Below are 19,628 nucleotides of genomic sequence, written 5' to 3' on the forward strand. Positions count from 1 at the left end.
CAAAAAAGCAAAGCAAAACACATTCCAGACCTTCAGAAGCCAAACTGCACATCTACAGGGAAAACCGGTCCGTATCTGACCCCCTGCTCTCCCCTCGCCCACGTGCACAACGGCAGCCAGCTGAAATCCCCCGTATTTGGCAATCAACGTTACCCTGACGTACACCCAGAATCACACAAGTGTGGCCAGAGCTCAGACGTGGGAAGCTGCAGGGACTGAGCTCACACCCACACCCAAAGCTTCTGCAGTCGCAGGCATAGATATGATCCTTTTTGCAGGGAGAAAATTGTACCCCAAAGGAGCGCAACGGCAGCAGGCACTGAGGCGATGCCAAGTGCACGGCGTCCCCCTCCGAACAACCCTGCCCTTTCCTAAGTCTCGGTGCTGGGAAATCACATCATATTTCAGGATTGATTTTCTCTTACTTCAACCTTCAAAACTAGGATATTGTTACATCTTCCTCAGCAATGTCAGGATTTTCCACAACAAATCAGACATCTTTTTCACATAAAATTACCTAGATGCCTTACACATGCTGCACCCTGCAGGTACTTCATTTTCACCTTCTGTAACAGGACATTTTCTATCTCCTCCTTTTCACACTGCGTTTTATAAAAAAATAGTTTAAATAAACATCTATCTTTGTTTAATGAGCCAGTCCTGTCTGAGTGAGTTTTGAAAATAGCATTAGTTATATGGAGTAGCTAAAAATGACTATAGGGGAGCTATTGACATGAATGAGTTACCTATTATTAGCACCAATAATCTTGTCTAAACAAGCCAGTGTAGTCTTTGAAGTGTCATCCTCAAACCTTGAGGGTGATCCTTTTCCAAACGTGGTGGTGGGTTTTTCCTCACCCTTTGTATTACTAAGTACATAGGAATCTTAAATCATTTGCTGTTTCTCTTGCAACAGAAATGTCCCAAAACCATAACAGGATGAGTCCAGTTGCACCACACAGCACACCTACATTTGACCCAGCCTTACTTGCTTTAATGCTCGGTGAAGCTTGGGTTGTATTCTCTATTTTCAAAGGACATATAATGATGGTGCAATTACTTGGCTTAACTGGGACATGCATTTATTTATACCCAAGTGGCACTGTAACTGTATGTGACCTACAACAGAGGGTCTAGCAAGAATCTCCTTCTCTGGTGACAAGGTCCCAAGCAAAATGCATTTCATTTGCTCTAACAGCATCCTCCTGGGTTACAAATTAATTTTTTCTTTACTTTGTACCTCGCGTGTGTGCTTCTGAAAAGGCTTTAACCACCACCACCTGCCTACCTATACTGCTCCATCAGTTGCAAACATTCACTGATACATCTTACTGATGACGTAAAAAATCACACAGGAGATGTTGTGGCTTGCCAGTTGTAGTGTGTTCCTATGGAAGAAGTCTTCATCTATTAGTCTTATTTTCCTGCAATACAATGCACCAAAAATATCACTGATATAAGAAAATCACAGTTTCTACAATGTTAGGGTCAAAATGCCTGCTCACTCCATTCTGCAATACACACAGACAAGTTTAGAATCACATCTTCCACATCGTTTAGCACTGAAAAACACACATAAGTTTTCAAATAATTCAAATATTCCGCAACTATGTGAGCCTTTAAAGACAAAGGCAAATTTTCTACATAAATAGCATCCAGCTGGTCCTCCTCCCTGGAATAATCAGAGGAGATACATACTCTTCTGAGAAGCTGATCCATGTAAAATGAATTTTTCTTGATTTTTGAAGTATGGTTCTTAGATTTCCATTCCCCAATTAAAAGAAGAATGTGACTTTGATCTCAAATAATTTGCAATGCGTGTCAAAAAGAATCTTATCTGTTATTTCCAATTTAATCCAACTTTATAAGAAACAGCCCCTTGCCAAACAGCAGTGAAGCAGTGATAGCTGGGCAGAACAGTGTTAACTACGTGAAACGACATCAAAAAGTACTGCCTTGTCAAGCAAAGACAATCTGTGGAGGCAAGGTTTGCAGGAACAGTTCCTTTCATAGACCATTTCTTACAGTCAGAAGGACAAGCTTTTTGATACAGATGCCTCCTTCAGTCTGAAACAAGTTTCAATCATCTCTTTCTCTAAATTTTTGTGTCTTTTTCTCCTTTTATTTCCTTCAATCTTGCTTTTTCCCCCTCTTTCTTTCTCTCCCATGGACAAATTTCATGGGAAATTATTCTAAGGCTTTACACCATTGTTAGCAACTGATAATTTAATGAAAAGAAAAGCAGAAGTTTTACTTCAGAGAATTATCATTCTTCTGTGTAGTATTCTGTATCATTCTTCTGGGTGTCTTTGATATTTTCTTAATTTCTTTGTTTGAAACTTCCATTTCAGATCTGTAAAGGGCTTGTGTAATCATAAGCTTGCCAGCTTTTGCCAGTTATAGAAGCTGGTTTAATAAAAGATATTCCCTCTCCCTTTGAACACTGCCTCATTTATATCCCTACACCATGACCACTACAACAGCACTACAACAGCATGTTTTATAGAAATACACTGGTTTCCATAAAGAGAGCACAATCTCTCATGCTTTGTAGCTAAATGCCTAAGACACCTGCCTAGGATGTGGTCAATCCAGATTTAAAACCAGCTATGTGTGATTTTAAGAACAGTTTTTCATCTCAAGTCATCCAGAACCAGGAAAAGTAGAATTCTAGTTTAAGTCTTCCTATCCTGAACCAACACGGGGACACCACGCTGCCTGACTGATCCACACCAAAACAACAGCACTGCAACGGAGAGTATCAAAGGGGATACGTTCTCCAAAGAAGAGCTGGAAAAGTTTTGTTCACATTCAGTTTCAGATTCAAACCCTCAACTCCAAATCTGTGAAGCAGAGCTATCTTCCTCAAGCCCAGCCTAACAATTGTCTTTGCTGGACCGCTATCCCCCAAACTTCATGGCACTTTGCAATATCAACTCCAACTGCTATATGCATCTTTTGCCTGGGAAAGTTTTCCTCTACATTCCTCCCACTGAGGTCACCTCCTTTCTTCTTCAGAGATCAGCTTTGCTTCCATTGCACCTAGATAGAAAGAAACTGGCTATTTCACAGACCTCTCACTCTCCTCACCTTCCCCTGCTCTACACTTGCTGCAATGAAGAAAAACCAAAGGTCAGCTTTCTCTAACTGCTTTCAAAAGGTAATACTGCCCACACCCACTGGAGACATTTTTCTCCTCGTAACCTTACCTGAGCCATGTTAAGTCTCTAGCAGGAGGCAGCGGTGGTTTCTAAAGGACATAGACCCAGCTGTGCTATGTAGTCCAAAGCATGAAACTAAACCCATGTTCCCTCTGGGTGGCACAAAGAACCTTTCCAGCTGCTGGTCCGCTAGTGATCTGCCACTGCAGATACCGCCTTAAACAGAAGAAACTCTAAACATTTGATTTTAATTCTGTGTAATCTCATGAGCCAACACAGCAGCATATTAATATGAAGAAACTTCAACATTTGTTTTGAACTTTGATTTTTCAGCTGTCCTGTCAGCTCCTACTTCTTTTTTCTCTGTGTGTTTTAACAAAACTTCAGGAAGCTTTATATGAGCCACTTAAATCATGGGGTTTTCAACCTCATTTTACAGGCAGCTGATCTAAACCACACAAGGTTGTACAATCCCAAGGTAAGTAAATGGATACACCTTACCCAGGAAGTCTCCAAGGACACAAGGTACCAGGCTTGCAAAAATCTTACAGCTTAAGGAGGATTTGAGATACAGCTCTGGGCACAGGCTCTTGTGTAGTAATGGCAGAGAGCAACTTTACCTAGTTTCTGGCGGTTCTCACACTAAATCTCAATGGGAGAGTAAAAGGCTCATTCCTTAAAAGCACAGAGGTCCTCGGATGAAAAGTGCTTCTGGTAATGAAGCATCACCTTTCTTGCCAGTGCTTTCTTCACTATAAGCACCACACCTTCTCCACTTTTAGTTGGTGAATGCAAAGCTTATGAGGATGGGGTTTAAGCTGATGCTATGTATAGTCAGCCTCTTCCAGCAGATGATGTTCTAAGGACTCACCCTTCCTCCTGTGCAAAAACAGAGAGGCACTGGTCACCCCATCCAGCTCTATGCTGATTCCCAGGGGAATCAAAACAGTTCCCAGAAGAATAAGGTCAGGAGTCCAGCCTAGAATAAATAGAAAAAAAAAAAAAAATCCCCTTCAAAGGCAATGATGACCTTTAAGGACTAAAACGCCCTGTAATAGGAAGAAGGCCCCGTATCCTGTATCTACCTTATGAATAGCAGAAATAGTAAGACCAGCAATTTGATCTGTTTGGCCTTGCTGCACAAGAAAAGGCAAGAGGGAAGCTGAGCATCCATATCATCGTGTAGCTGAAGTTCAGGGTAGGGACAGAGATAATCAGCATCTCTGGAAGACATCAGGATAGCAAAATCAAGCATCCACCCCTGAGAAGCTGGCACTGAAGATAAGAAGCAGTGGGTGGCAGCTGTTTACCATGAAAGTTCAACTAAAGCGCTTCAAATCTTTACAGACTTTACACTAAGGCTTAAAAGAGGCAGGCAGGACTGCAAATGACTTGCTCTAATGGATGCCCATAGGTGGATTTAAAAATTATCCTAAATTCTGTTCTTTAAAGAAGCCATCTGTACTCATGTGTTTGTTTTCATTTTCAAGATTGACATCAATTTCCATGTCTCTTGATAACTAGCTTCAGTTGTGAGAAGCGTGTCTGGATCATCATTAAATAACAGCAGCCACTTCTTGCTTGTGAATATTACTAAAAGGATGGCTAAAAAAGGGAGGGGGTGGGATAAACATGTACAGGAGATGAGAGAGACAACAGAAGAATGCAAAAACAGGTTACCACCCCTAGAAAGCAAAGGGAACAGAGATGAAACTTCTTGGTCTTCTGTATGAATTACACTGCAGTAGATCTCAGGTACCCTTATCAAGTCTTTGGTACCAGTGAGACAGCTGCTCTGTTAGGTGTTCAGTCAGACCCGGGAAAAGATGTGCATGCTACATACTTCCACAGTTTCAGGTACTAAATACACACCCTCACACAATTTACATTGATTTCAATGTGACTGGAATTTACCTTCTAACATATGCACTGGAGCTCCTCTAGTTCAATAAATATCCTGCGATAAATCTCCTGTCATATTTATATCTGGGATAAGACTATACTCCCAGGCACCAGAATATTTTCCTCTTAAAATCTGGCCAAACCTAACCTTACCATCTTTAACAAAGAGTCTCTAGCTATTTTCCTCTTCAGGAAATATTACAACATAGTCACTATGAGAATAGTATGTGCTTATCTTCATTCCCAGCAATGGTATTCTCATATTACTGCCTTAGAAGTATTCCTCTCCTTCTCTTCACATATACCTGTGCTAAATCACTGAAATATATGGCAACTGCAGTGTCAGTTGTCACAGGGAAAAATATGTCAGCAAAAACATTTGATTCAATCTGCTGTTTAAGGAAGCAATATTTCCTCAGGGTGTATGCCTTGTACGGATAAATACCAACTGTCCAAAAATCAAGTATCTAAAATCAATTCAAAATATCAAAGGGCACATTACAGGAAACTACCCTCTGCAAAAAAAAAAAAAAAAACAAAAAAACAAAACAAAACAAAAAAAAAAAAAAACACAAAAAAAAACCCACCACAAAAAAACCCCAAACCCAAACTAGTTCTTTTTTCTCCATTTTCCATTTTTAAGTTAGTGCAAGTTTGTTCCAGAACAAACACATAAAATTTAGCCTCTCGGTTACAAACTGAAGGGTGAACTCTTAAGTGAAGAATGATGCAAAACTAACTTGCCCCCGCTGGGCACATGCATTTTCTCTGATGAGATGCATCATATGGATATTCATATTTGCAACATGAACAACTAGTCTTGACAATTGCTGTGTGTAATCAAAAGCTTCCCTCTCAACAATTTATTTCTTTTCAAGTTTTGCATTCAATTTCCCTGTATCCACATATGAAATCAAAAGAGAGGAACGTAACAAGCTGGTTTGCTGGTGGACACAGTCAAGGGAGCAGCGGGCGTTGAGCAAGCACGGGCCTGCAGCATCACTGTTCTGCTGACGCTGAGCTGGCTTCTAGGTTCACACATTTATGGTCATTTATTAAGCACCTACAGGATATTTTGAATGTAACAATGCAATCGGTGAGTTCAGCAACACAGGTTAGGAGGGGCTGAGATACTGCAACCAATTATGGTCTGCCAAAATACCATCTTTGGGTTTTCTCCATTTTAAATTCATCTGCTCATTTTTGTTTTAACACCTTTTGACTTCAGCAACAATTACTCCCTGATTCTTTTCCCCTCTTGTCAGAAAAGACTAACTGCACTATTCGGTTTGTTATTCACTAGCTGCTCCATCTAACCTGGGAGGTCAGAGTCACCAACTTGGAACAACAATTTCTTCCACTTCTCCATAGTGCTGCAACCCCATTACCTCTCTCCACAAAAGCTACACTCTTGTAGCAACTGAAATAATCTTCTGGCAACTCTCCTGATGCTTCTTGCTCATCAATATGATCATATTTCTTGTAGAAAAGAACAGCAGATCTTTTTTTGTTGTTTTTAAAGAGCAATTCGTGACACAAGCAAATCCTTTCAAGTGCTTCACCTACAGCTTCCTGAAGTTGCTTGACTATTCAGACTGCAGCTGAACTTCTGAAAATTGGGATTATTTTAAAAGCCTCCTTCTTAGGAATTTTCAGCAGCAAAGGCCACAGGAGGCAGGCCTGAATCCCTTCAGAGCACCAGCCTTTTGTCCCTTCCACAAATCATCTTGCTCTTTCTTTGGGGGAGAGGGAAGGAAAAGCAACCTGCCTTCAAGTTTTAACATCATATCCACCTTTACATAATTATTGTGCTTGCCCTTTATACTGTTCTTTAATAAATGTGGCACCTATCCTGGAGGTATTTGAAATCTTGGCCATAATGCAGCGAATGCTGCAGCCAAAGCCAGAGCAGGCACTTGATGGGCACCTGCCACTGGAATTCATTTTTGCAGAATCTTATTAAAACCAGAACTCTTCACTAATTTGGGGTATTCAGTTTTTCATTTTACAGTAATAAAAGAAGAGGCTTAGGCATCAGAACTCCCGGATTTGGTGCCAGTTTTGCAGCTAAACTCAATCACTAAATGCTTATAGGTAAGGCAAACTCAGTGCTTGCACTCGCACAGACACAGGGGATCACCGGCTCCCAGGAGGCACCGCCTGACTGCTGCTGCTCTGGGCATCAGCAGGTGAGGCACATGGTACCCAAATGCTTTACTTTCATTTTGAACTTTGCTTTCTATTCATCAGTGGGTTGTGTTTCCTCTGTTCATAGCTAGCTCTTTCAGAGACTCATCTTCCCTCTCAGCATTCACTCTCAGTTTTGTTCAGTGGGTGGGAGAATAGAAGATGCAGTTAAAAATACTGCGATACCATGGTGGGTGGTGTATCAGAAATAGACAGACACTAGCTCACTGCAAAGAATAACAAGTAATATCCCAGAAAGATAAAGGCATGGCAACACAAGAAAAAAGAAGCATTTGTGTGCTTCTAGAGAGCCAAATATGAACTGAAGATACCAAACGAGGAGTACCACTTGCGGCCAAGTGTACCATCCTCCTGCTGGCTTCACGTGCAGAGTCATCATACAACAGCACGGTCAGCAGCAGATCACAAAAACGTGGCTGATGAACGATCTTACTTCCGATTATAAACAAAATGTATATAAGCTTTGGGGTTTTACGAAGACAGTGAATAAAATCAGTAAGAAAATGGACCCAACTGGTATCAGAAAGAAACCAGCAGCCTGTATAAACTGAGAAGGGGCTTAGCACATTTAACCCTCGCTTTATAAGCAACTGAAGTTTTTGGGGGTTATTAGATTCTTCCCAAGAGGAAGACAAACCAAGCTTGGCCAATACAAGGAGCTATGAGATTATTCGATGGCTTTACCCCCTATTTTTTCTGAGGCTTAAGTCTCTGTTCATCCAGCCAGTAACCACAAGGGTAATATTTCATCCCAAAGGGCTTTACAAGTAAGTGTTTCACAAACAGCACACCAGGGTAACTTATACCCTTTAAGTGAGATGCTCCTGCAGGGAGATCCAGTGGCTCCTTAACACTTCACAAACATACCCCGGCCCTGTTTCGCTGGGGAAGCGAGGGCAGCTGCATCAAACTGAAACTGCTGGGGGAACTCAGGCAGACAGACAGCAGTGACACCTCTCGACATTGGGCCGGGGTGCCACAGCCTCCACCGCCGGCCCAGGGGGTCCTGCGGGTCTTCAAGACCCAGACTGAAGGCAGAAAGAAAAATGTAGAATAGCACATGCAGAAATTACAGACCTGGGTTTGAATTAACGCGCAGCAGCGGGGTCACCGCCTCTCTAGATACTTGGGTACTCAAGCCCTGTAGGTGCACTGACAGATGGAAACAGCCGAGCTTCTGCAACATGCATGTGAGCACCTGCTTCGAGTCAAAGTCAAGATACGTGCAAGCTTAGGTTTTATGTGCATGGAAAATGGCACCTGTAAAGACTGTGGGGCCACCAAGGACCAGGGGCAATTAGCCCAGGGAAGAGCGCCATCTACTGCTATACCAACTCTGCTTCTAGGAGCCCATGGGACTTCTACCCCGCTGCTCAACTAGACCACTTTTTTTTTTCTTTATCTTGCAAAATATGTTTTGATCCCATCAAAATGTAATATAGCCACAGGCATGAGAATAATCATACCATAAAAAAAAACATCAACATGCAGATACAGCTTTAACAAAACACCATGGAAAAGCCTAATAACATAAATTCCATTTAAATGCTGCTATACAGAAACCACAGCCCTACCAGTGCAGAAGATTTAAAAGAAAATGTCTAGCAGTCTGCACATCAAATGTTAAAACTATTTTCAAATCAAGTCTAAGAGAGGATGACAAGTAATTTAATAAGCCTAAAGGGTGTGTAATCAGCATCTGACCATTCTTGCCATAACAGTAGGTGTCTTCCTGTCACAAAGTGTCTAGGAAAGCCACTAAAAGACAGCAAAGGCTTTTAAAACATAATTTTTAAAACACCTTTCTTCTTCTTGTGTAGATTTATTGTGTGTTTCACTCTATTAAGAATAGGACCCAAGCAACTGGTGAAATACAAATAACTCTGTGGTCACAGTAAGTGGCACAGGAAGTTGGGGCCCATTTGCAGCTTAATTTACCACCAACAATCAGCGATGTCAAGATTTCAAGCATCTCCTGACAGCCCTATGACAACTGCAGTTACACAGCATTATCTGGTCTTCCAGTAAAATCTTTTCCCTCAGACAGCATCACCCTGCATCTCCTCAGCCCTCATGGCTGGAATCCGGACAGTGGCGGGCATGGTGGGTGTCCTGTACCTGCTTTTACTGCATTTGACACTGCTCACTTCCACACAGAACCGATCAGCAAAACACGAAATAAGGGAAATTGCCAATACATTAGATGCTTTAGCAAAAGGCAGAAATAATGTTAGCAATATTTCATCTGAGGTTAGAAAGTTTAATTTGAAAATATTTGGTACAGAATGCTCATTGTCTATACAAAGAGAATCCATCCTCTCCTCTAGTTACATACTTGGTCATACAATCTCTTTTTTTGAATCAGAAAGGAAAGGGTATTTTTAAGATACATTGTAATAATGATATACAGGCAAACATATCCTGAAGATGATACCTAATGCTGTTACAACATTGTCACTATTTTATCTGGACAATTTTATAACATGAGTTATAAAAACTAAATACACCAAGCAAAACAAATTAAAAAAAAAAAAAAAAAAAAGTGTTACCCTCCCTGCCCCATAACTACTGACCAGAATTTTCTCAAGTCCAGTACTGTTTTATTGCAGATAATCAATTCTGTTAGTGAGGGTAGAAATTCTGTTTCAGGTCTTCAAAAATCTGTTGTGGTTTAAGAGACCTCAACACTTGCATAAAGATGGAGTTATATTGGGGGTGGGGATGGAGGAGGAGAGGGGGCAGAGGCAATACTGAGCAGAACCAATATCAAATAAAAGGTGCTAATTTTATACTCCAACAATCATAGTTGCTCAAATGTTTACAAACAACAAACCAACCCCAGCAAACTTAACCATGTTGTTATTTTAAATGTAATTCATAGAGAATTCTGCAGCTACAAGATTATGAAAAACAGACATGTATACTCTGCAGCAGCATAAAATATAATCCTATATACAATCCATGCATCAATTTTCTCTATCACAATCAGTAATCTACCTCAAAGGAGCATCTGTCAGATTCTCCAGAACCAAAAATAGCAAAGAACCTTTTAAACAGAACAGTTTCTGGTTTATATTTACAACTACACTGCACTCGCTGCTTCTGGCTGCACGGCAATGAAATCTGTGCAAGATATAATCAATTACCAAGCTTTGCACTTCAACATGGGGTTAGCTACCGTTACCTGCATCTTACCCTTCAAACACTTCTCTCCATGCATAGGGTAGAGATTTTAAAACACAAAAAATATTTGCACATTGAAGAACTAACTGTAGAGCTGACTGACATTACACAGCAAAAACCCTGTGAGAACAAAAACCAAGCACACTGATGTATAAAACAGAGAGCCTACCTGAATTCTTCAAATGCATACATGGCCTAGTAACTACACAAATGCTCTGAAATTTAAAATAATCTTCTTAACTTGCAGGAGGACCATTTAGTTTGTCAAACTGCAGCAAAATGCATAATGACGAGACAGTATATTTGAAATATTCTGAAGAGAAAGGGTATGCAGATACTGGCCTGCAGCCTACAGCTCAGCCAGCTGCTGACAAGCAGCAGCTAACAGGGAAAGGCGATAGAGTACCATGTGATCATTCCTGCAAGTCTGATTAATGCAGTATACTCCAAGAATACAGGCTGATATCTTTATTATTCAAGCCAAATAAGTCAAATACTGTACACGACAGGCTCCACGGCTAAATTACCATTTACATGCTACATTAAAATCAGTAAACACAAGCAGAGGATACTAAAAACTAAGTATATATCGTAACTGAAGAGATTAATTAGGCCCATTCAAGCTGATTTTCTTACCTTGTAGTGATATTTTAGTCTGTATTTTTATTCATATAAACCATCAATGATGGAACAAAAGACTGCAGCCACAAACCTCCCCTTCCATGAATGCCAGAACATTTTATGTAGTTTATCTGCTAGAAATCATTTCCTCTGTAGTCTATCCCCAGACACTTTAACTCCTTCAGCCCTGAACTGCTTGCCATAAATCCTATTTGCAATGCCATGCAGGCTTTTTAGGGTTTATAGGGTTAACACCAAGAAATCACAGCAGTGCAACTGAATGAAGCGGGATAAGAGCCAAAGGAGTCATATCTGTGAAATCAAAGAAGGGAGATAGGAATGAGGAAAGTTGAGAATTTCGTGACATTGCAGTGTGCGAGCGAAGAAGCTTCAGCTGCCTAGCAACAGCGCACACAATCTCCATGGCAACAGCACAGCAAGCGCTGGGGTCAGAGCATCCCCCGCTGCACACACACTCAGGGGTGACAATCCGGAGCCCAGCTCCCCCGGCCCTGCCGCAGCACCCCTGCGCCGGCCACCCCACACCGGTGGGACCTGCCCCAGTGCCGGCAGCCGGCAGGGAGCAGGAGCGACGGGGCACCCCGGGATCAGGGGTGAAGTTTGCACCTACCCCTGCGGAGGGTGGTCCCACCAAAGCAGGGCACGGAGGCACGTGGGCATGCTCCTGGAACAGCTCAGCGATGGCCAGTGCATCTGCTCCTCTGAAATAACGTGGCCTGGCAGCATTGCGCATCCTCGTTGAATAAATACAGCTCGCAGTGCAGGGGAACAGACCTCAGAACGCCCAGAGCTAGAGCTCACCATCTCCAGAGAAAGCCCTTCGGAAAGTTTGGACGTGTAAAGAATCACAGTCTGGACGACTGCCATTATCTGTTTGCTTAGGGACTTCATGGCTCTTTTTCACGGGAGAGCCTGAGGAGACTTTGGCAAGGCCCCGACAGCCTTGGCTGAACTCGGCAGTGTGCTCGGGAGGGACGGGAGGAGGTTTTACCGTGCAGTTGTGCACACGCTAGATCAGCCTCAGCATCTCTGCCACAACAGCATGCAGCCACCTAAGGGGGCCAGCACAGGCCAGGCAGAAGGGGAGCAAGCATTGATTGCCACTCGGCTGCTGGCTACGGACCAGATTATGGGAGAGGATTGCTGGAAGTGATGGAGATTCAAATCCTGGGACATCAACTCCTCACCTGGGAGGGAGAGATTATGGGGCAGAGGGAGAACACGCTGCCTGGGAAAGTCAGGAGGAGGCAGCAAATTCAAAGTCACCTCAGGGGCTGCTCCCCACCTTGGCTTGCCTCTTTCTTTTACTGCTAGGGCTGGTTTCCAGTAAAAGGAGGCAGCTTCTCACATGGAGGACTTTGGCTGGAGTCTGAAACATCCAAACCCAAACACGGGTCCTGAGGTTTGCCCTGATCTGGGGCAGTGCTGCTCCACCGAGCTATGGGATTTGGAGACTTGAAAAGCACACAAAGTACAGCCAGCCTCATCTCCTGGACACGGCGATCCGTGACAGGCCACGGTAACTGCCGCATCTCCATCCCACAGCTCTGAAAAATATAGGCAGAAAGGGCAAGGAGCTCATGGCAAAAATCCAGCACTGAAAACAAAGAAAATCCACACTTATTTGGGACATGGTGTTTTTAATGTAGTGGTGACCTTGGGTTTTGTTTTATTTCCTTTTCAACAACTGTGATAGTGTTAAGTGACAATAAAGGCACACTGTAGGAACACTAAAACACAAGCAGTCATACCATCTGACAGAAATTAACTATTCCATGAGCATCCAGAAAGAGAAGAACTGCAAGGTCGGTGCTTTTGGCTACAGCCTAATAAAAGATTAAAACTAGCAGAGAGGAGAACAATACAACCATCAAGAGAGGTCATCATCCGTATTTAGGCTGAACTTCAGTAGAAGTATGCTTACTGTATAGAGAACACAAGCAGCCAGACTGGGTGAGGTAGCCCCTTGCAAGCAACTATTCTGCCACTGGCTTTGTGGGAAACAGGTTTTTACTTTCAAAGTCAGAGCTAGCTAACATCCCTCACAGGTGAATGAGGAAAGTCTGAACTTCTGTTTTCTTGTTCACTCCAGTCTTCCTCTAACTTGGATTCCAGTGGAAGAGGGCTGGTTCTCACTTGAAATGTGTTTATTTTTCATGCTAGCTAAAATAAAACCCCTTCTACAGAATTAACAGCAAACTTTGTGTACTGTTTCCCCTAGGTATTCACTCTTCTTGAAACAGTTGACAAAATCACTCTCTGGTCTTCCAATTTCTGCAATTTCTTAAGAGCCACTATGCAAATAAACAGTCAGCTATTCAAGTCAAGGCTTTCGTCATCAATGAGTTCACTGTGAAGGACTCAAAAGGCAAATATCCTCCAGAAACCTTTCATATTCAGTGAGGTCAGCTGCTGAAAGGTTTCAGTAGGATAACTTCTTTTAACTTATTTTTTCTTAGCCAGCACTTTCACACCAGTTCATAGCATTGCAGAAAGCAAGAGCAGGGCTCCTATCCTGTGAGATAACTGATAGTGTCATTTCTGGTTAATTAATTACTAGGATTCCCATATTAGACAGTAAGATCTGAGACCATCATGTCATTTTGTCGACATGAATGAGGCTCAGCATGCAATTACCTACAGAACTCGAAGGGGCTTCAGGAAGTCACATGAACACAGGCAATGGCCAAGTACATAAATAAATGCATGGTTATAATAACTCCTTATTGATGGAGAGAAACTAGCACCTGGGGGTTGAGACATGCCATTTGTTTGCTAAGATTGTTTGTTAAAACATGCCCTTTGTTAAGTTATGCTAAACGTAACAAACTTTGTTATGTTAAATATATATAATATATTTTTATATATGTATTTATATATAATCTATAAATATAACTTTGTTAAATGTTAAATATATATATTTATATATTATATATAATATAAATATATTTATATATAATATATAAACGTAACTTTGTTAAGTTATGTTAAAACATGCCCTTTGTTTGTTAAGACATGCTGTTCTCTGATCACATGGGAGTTGCTGGGGAGGGGGGCGCTGCTTCTGTGGGTTGGACCGGCTCGAAGGGCCCAGAGGGCTGGCGCCAAAGTTGTAGCTGGGGAAACCTGGCACCAGGGACCCAGAGAGCATGCGCCAGAGTTGTAGCTGGGGAAATCTGGTGCCAGGGGCTGGGAGAGCATGCGCCAGAGATAAAAGCTGAAAAGTTCATGAAGACGAGGGAGCCTTACTTCATCCTTGAGACCCCGGCCCACGACCACCACGAAGAACTCCGCAGGTGCGAAGAGAGGAGACAAAAGCGGGGCATATGGAAATGATTTCTCAGAAAGTCTATGAGTATGTATAAGCGTCTTATGAATATGTATAATTTGGGGCATAAAGGGAGGAGCCCCAGGTCCTATGGGTGTGCGTGTTTGTGGTGGAGGATCCCCCACGCACCCGGTACAGAATAAACATACCCACTTTACAACCTTAAAGGTTGTGGAGTCTTTATTCCGCAAGTCATTATGACTTTTCAGCAAAGGCTGTAACTTCTCATGCCCTGAGCCAGACTGAAGGTCTCAAGAAGCAAACAGAAGGTATGTCAGAAACCACAACCAACAACCAATTTTTTCACAAGAAGGAGTTGTTTATTCCCTGCCTGGCTGTATAATCAGTCCAGACCTTTGATGGAAAATGCCCCACACTTTACCACAAAATCAAATGACATCATGGGAAAGAAAAATGACACTAAACATTGGATGGGACAATTCACGTAATGGAAACTGTGGGACCTAGATCCCACCTTCCAATTCAAGGCCAGATAGATGTGACAATGAGAGTTCCCTCCCACTGAAGAAGATCAGTAACTTTCGCAAAACAATTTGCTGTTTTAATTCCAAGCTCTAACAAAGAAGTGAGACTGTGACAGAAGTGGTTGTCCTTGATGAAAGCTTGACAAAGAAGCAAAGGATGCAAAAAAAGCCTGGAAATATAAACCAGAACAGGGCAGAGAGTAACGGTGAAATTTCTGGCTTTAGCTAGTATATTTAAGTGGCATACAAGGGCCTTGCATTGATAGTCTGCGTAAGAACCTAGTTTCCCCAAGAATAACACCTTGCATTATTAGTATTCAGCGTATCACTATTGGTCCTCTTGATCTGCGATTCCACCAAAGCCTTGGCCAGATGCTAGGTGACATTATCCGATCACAAGCAGACTGAGATATTTTAATGAGGTAACCATTTATTCCCTTGCTGAAGCAAGGAAAAAGCCACTAACACAGCGGACTTCTGTCATTAAGCCTGTATTTGTACTATGTGGGTAAAATTCAGACCACTCTAAAAAAAACCCCGTAACTGCACTGAAAAAAACAGCATTCACCTCAGAAAGGAGAAGGGAATTGAGCCAACAAGAGTGTATATGAGATGTATACATCCACCACAGTTCTAACATTTCTGCACAGTGGAGGATGTGGCAAACACAGGCAGCATCCCAGAATATGCTGAAAAATCTCCTTTCAATAGGATTGTCTCTGAGTTCAAAAGTCTTTCTTGGGCTTAAGAAAATGAGATTTAAAAAGATTATTGAAGTAGAAGGAGGAATGGCTACCTTAGCTTGTTCAGGTACTGGGAAAATTGTGGAAAAAATTGCAGTGCCCTAAAGTTTACTAAACAATGGTATATTCAGTATTGCAGTATTGACTCAGACCTTCAGCTGTTAAAGGAAAGGGTGGGTGGGGAGGAAATTAACAGTTTTTTTCCCACTTTTTATCAATGGGATTTCTATTATATGTTACCTTAAAATATTACATGAATTTTGATGCACAAGAATGGTCTGATCCACATTTCAGACTGTTCCTTTCTCTCTCTGGTCTTCAGTTTGACCACTAACGTTTGATTTTGTGACGTTAACCGTCACCAAAAAAATCCTACCTGTGTTTCCTCCTCATTTATATAGCTTGAAATTATCACAACACATGAATATTTGCACAGCAAAAATCACTTTTCTCTCTCCCAGATTTGGACCGAATATGACTCATGCTTTGCAAATCTTGAGGCTTGGCCTGACCACAGGACAGCTGATGTGAGGTCTTCCCCATGTTTTTCTCCCACAGCTTTACTATTATCATACTGGGAGTAGCACATACCATTTTCATTAATAGCCACTCTGTACCAGCTGCAGATGAGCATACAGCATCTCACAGGGCTGAAAAGAGATGTTTTTTCCAAATACAGCCCCATCTGCCTTTTTCTATTGCTTAAGGGAAGATGCACTTGAATGAACTAGAGAGAATGGGATTCTTACTGATCTTCTAATCAGCCCTTGAGGATAGCACCAAGTCACAACATGCAATCCAACAGAACTGAGCCAGTCATGATGAAAACTAAAAGCTCCATACAAATTATTAAGTTATCGATTACTGCAATAGTGCCTGAAATACCCAGTCAAGTTTAGGACTGTATGCTGATGATTGCCATATAAAGCTGAAAATAGAAAAGGTCCCTAGCAGTTTATATAGACAAGACATAACAGCCAGCAACAGACAAGGATATCTGAGATAAATATCAAATTAGTGACAGAATAAATGTGGTCAAACCACCAAATATCCAAAAACTAAGATTCAGTCTGTATGGGTTGCAAATGTTAGTTGATATGACCAAGACTTGGGTATTCCTGCCTGCTTGTGAAAAATTATTTAAAGCCATACAAAATCCCTTCCAAGGAAAGGTACAGGACTATATGAATTTGAAGTGTGAGGCAGTAATGTATTCTTTATTCCTAGATAAACAATTATCAACCGTAGCTTTTTCAATACAGCACAGATAAATTTGAATCACACTGCAGAGAGAAGTCCTCTTAGCAATTATGAATTACGCTGCCTCAGTATTCACCTGACAGCCACAGCACCTTATACCTGCTACATTTTTGCAGATTAGTATCTTAATCTGTACAAGCACAGAGAAGAAGACATAGAAGACTATTTCAGAGAAAATAAAAGGAAGTGTAGGCTTCCATTTGGAAACTTCCTTCAAGCTAGCCGTAATTAGTCAATTTGACTTTTTCCGTGTTGTGAAGGATTAAGTGGGAAAAAAAAGAAGCAGGAAGCTAAAACTAGACTTGCATTATCACCACTGTCAAATGAAACGCCAATGGATATGAAAACAGTATCTGAATAAACCACAGTCATCCACCAAAGCACACACTGACAGCAAAACATTTGGACATTTACAGGGGTTCTATACATCATACATCAACAAACACAAACCTCTGTACTTTATAAATTAATACAAATAAAGGTATTCACGTACCACCATAAACACCTTTAATTCTTGCCATTTTCAAGGAAGCCAGTGGCCTAGATCTTATAAGCATTTAAATTATACAGTGGCATGTTTGCAGTCAAAAGTAGCAACCAACACGACCCAAGCAACTTTCCACACACAGATAAGGACGTTAATGCCTACTGAAGTGGGGACTCATTATCAAGTATATTGGCAGGCCAGAAGTTATTCTGCATGGAAAATATCAGCGTCTACTTGGCATCCTCTCCAGTAAACATTAGAAGAGTACTCCTAGTAAAAACTGACTCTTCTTACACCTCTGCACTCTCTAATTAAATGGTAGGACACAGAGAGAAGAAAAATCAAGGTTAAGTTTTATACTTCTGTTCCTATCTGCCAAAAGTAACCTCACCAGTCCATAAAACTCCATGTGTACTATGTATCTGTTGAGCAAGCTCTCTGCAGCACAAGACCACAGCACCAAGGTCTTAGGAGCTATTAACTTACAGGGATTTTACATAGAATGTCAAAGCTCGGATCGGACCATGGCCCAGCATTTCTCACAGGACATGTAAGGATTATCCACTGTAAGGCACTGATGGTAGAGAATTTGCCAAAACTTAGCTGCATTGCTATCACATTAAGATGTACACTGTCCCTGCTTCCCACAAAATAAAAACAACAAATATTTCTTTCCCTTGCAACTGATGCAAAAGGTGTTAGAATAAATGTGTGAAGGCATTATTCATTTGTCGTGGTTTGAGCTCAGACGGCAACTGAGCACCACACAGCCACTCACCGCCCCCTTCCTCGGAGCACTGAGAAGGAGAAAATAAAGCAAAAAGCTTGGTGGAATCCTTTGTTCAGAAACAGTTTCTGACAGCAGGACCAGACATAAGCCGTGGCAATTTCAGAACATCATTTGCTCACTCCCATAAGAACACATGAAAGTTTTGATTCCTCCAAGGCTTCAGAACAGCCTAACACCCATCAGCAGTTTTACACGCTAACCCTCAGGACCTCGCTGGCAGGAGGGAGATGCTTGTGGTGTAATGCCACTGGAGCTATGCTCCTACCCAGAGAAAGGTGACACCATAATCCCACTGGTCAGGTTCTGGCCTACTCTGTACTGACAAGTCTTGACTCCAGTAAGGCTTCTGAGTGTCTCCCATCACATCCTTACAGACACAAGAAACATCGAGGCATTCCCACATCCTCCTCCCTTTGTCATAACTCATCGCACGTGGAATTCACTTACTGATAACACATGCTCCCTAAGTAAATTAAGCATAGTGGAGGAAGATTGTACATAATCTTTAACAAGAACCAATGATGCATTTAGACTACAACTTTGAGCCTTCATGCTGCCTTCTTCCTATAAGGCTGGAGGAAAGTCACAGGTGGCCATGGGTATATTCTACAATACAGGAGACAACTCAGGAATGCCTTTCTCTGAAATGCATGTGGCTTGGCCACACTGCACAGTGCAAAGGGTCAGTGCAGTGAAGGCATGGGTTTCTGCCAGCTTTACCGAGTTCTTCACAGAGCATCGGCAAGACCCAATGTTTTTGAGCCAGATATAGCAAGAAGATATGTTTTATGACATTCCATAGCAAACCAAAACCACAGCAGGCAATTTAAGTTGCAAAGTATTGTTTTGAATTTCATGTTTGTATCCCTTATTTTTTCTTCACATAAAGAAAGAGTGAAGATTGAAAAACTGCCCCCCTTTTTTTTTTTTTTTAAGAATCTTTTTTTAAGAACCTGAGGAATACCACAACTCATGCTCTGCTGCTCCTGCAGGGTTCCTTGGAGAGGGTACACTGGTTTCTTCAGTGAAACATTATTAGGTCTGACACTTTAATTAAAGGAGGTGTCAAAATGAACACAAAAATAACTTTTTTACATAAGCTGCATGTAACACTTTAGAATCAAATGCATATAAATTACAAAAACAGCATCACAGCAAAAGCCTTTACACAACCCATGAAACTGGGCAGCTTTTATGACTCCACATCATCTGACCATCATTTCTCCAGTTTCCAACAGTAGTGGGGATGAGATTCAGTTTCCTAACAAAAGGATAAGCACTAACATTTATAAAGAAGCAAAACAGTAACACAAACCCCATGTTTGGGGCAACTTGCTTTGGTTTCTACATCCAGACTTCTCCATACCTCTCCTAATTTTCCTGTGAATTATCTAATAAGATCCAAATTTCTGAGGTGGGGAATGGAAGAGTGAGGGGGG

General features: G+C 41.7%; 1 protein-coding gene across 6 annotated transcripts in view; it reads right to left on the bottom strand.

The window, feature by feature from the left end:
• EVL (Enah/Vasp-like) overlaps positions 1-11,837 on the bottom strand; it is a 134,420-nt gene extending 122,583 nt beyond the window's left edge. For 4 of the 6 annotated variants that reach the window (XM_042799023.1, XM_032981721.1, XM_032981720.2 and 1 more), the window contains exon 1: positions 11,707-11,837. In XM_042799023.1, the coding sequence (XP_042654957.1) occupies positions 11,707-11,822 (116 nt within the window). In that variant the 5' untranslated portion in view covers positions 11,823-11,837. Of the gene's footprint in view, positions 1-10,623; positions 10,851-11,706 lie in introns of those variants that run through there. The other 2 variants (XM_042799024.1, XM_032981718.2) reach the window with 2 other exon arrangements.
• Positions 11,838-19,628: the final 7,791 nt, after the last annotated feature.

The sequence above is a fragment of the Tyto alba genome, unplaced genomic scaffold (genome assembly GCF_018691265.1).
Source record: "Tyto alba isolate M040663 unplaced genomic scaffold, T.alba_DEE_v4.0 Super-Scaffold_29, whole genome shotgun sequence".
Lineage (NCBI taxonomy): Eukaryota > Metazoa > Chordata > Aves > Strigiformes > Tytonidae > Tyto > Tyto alba.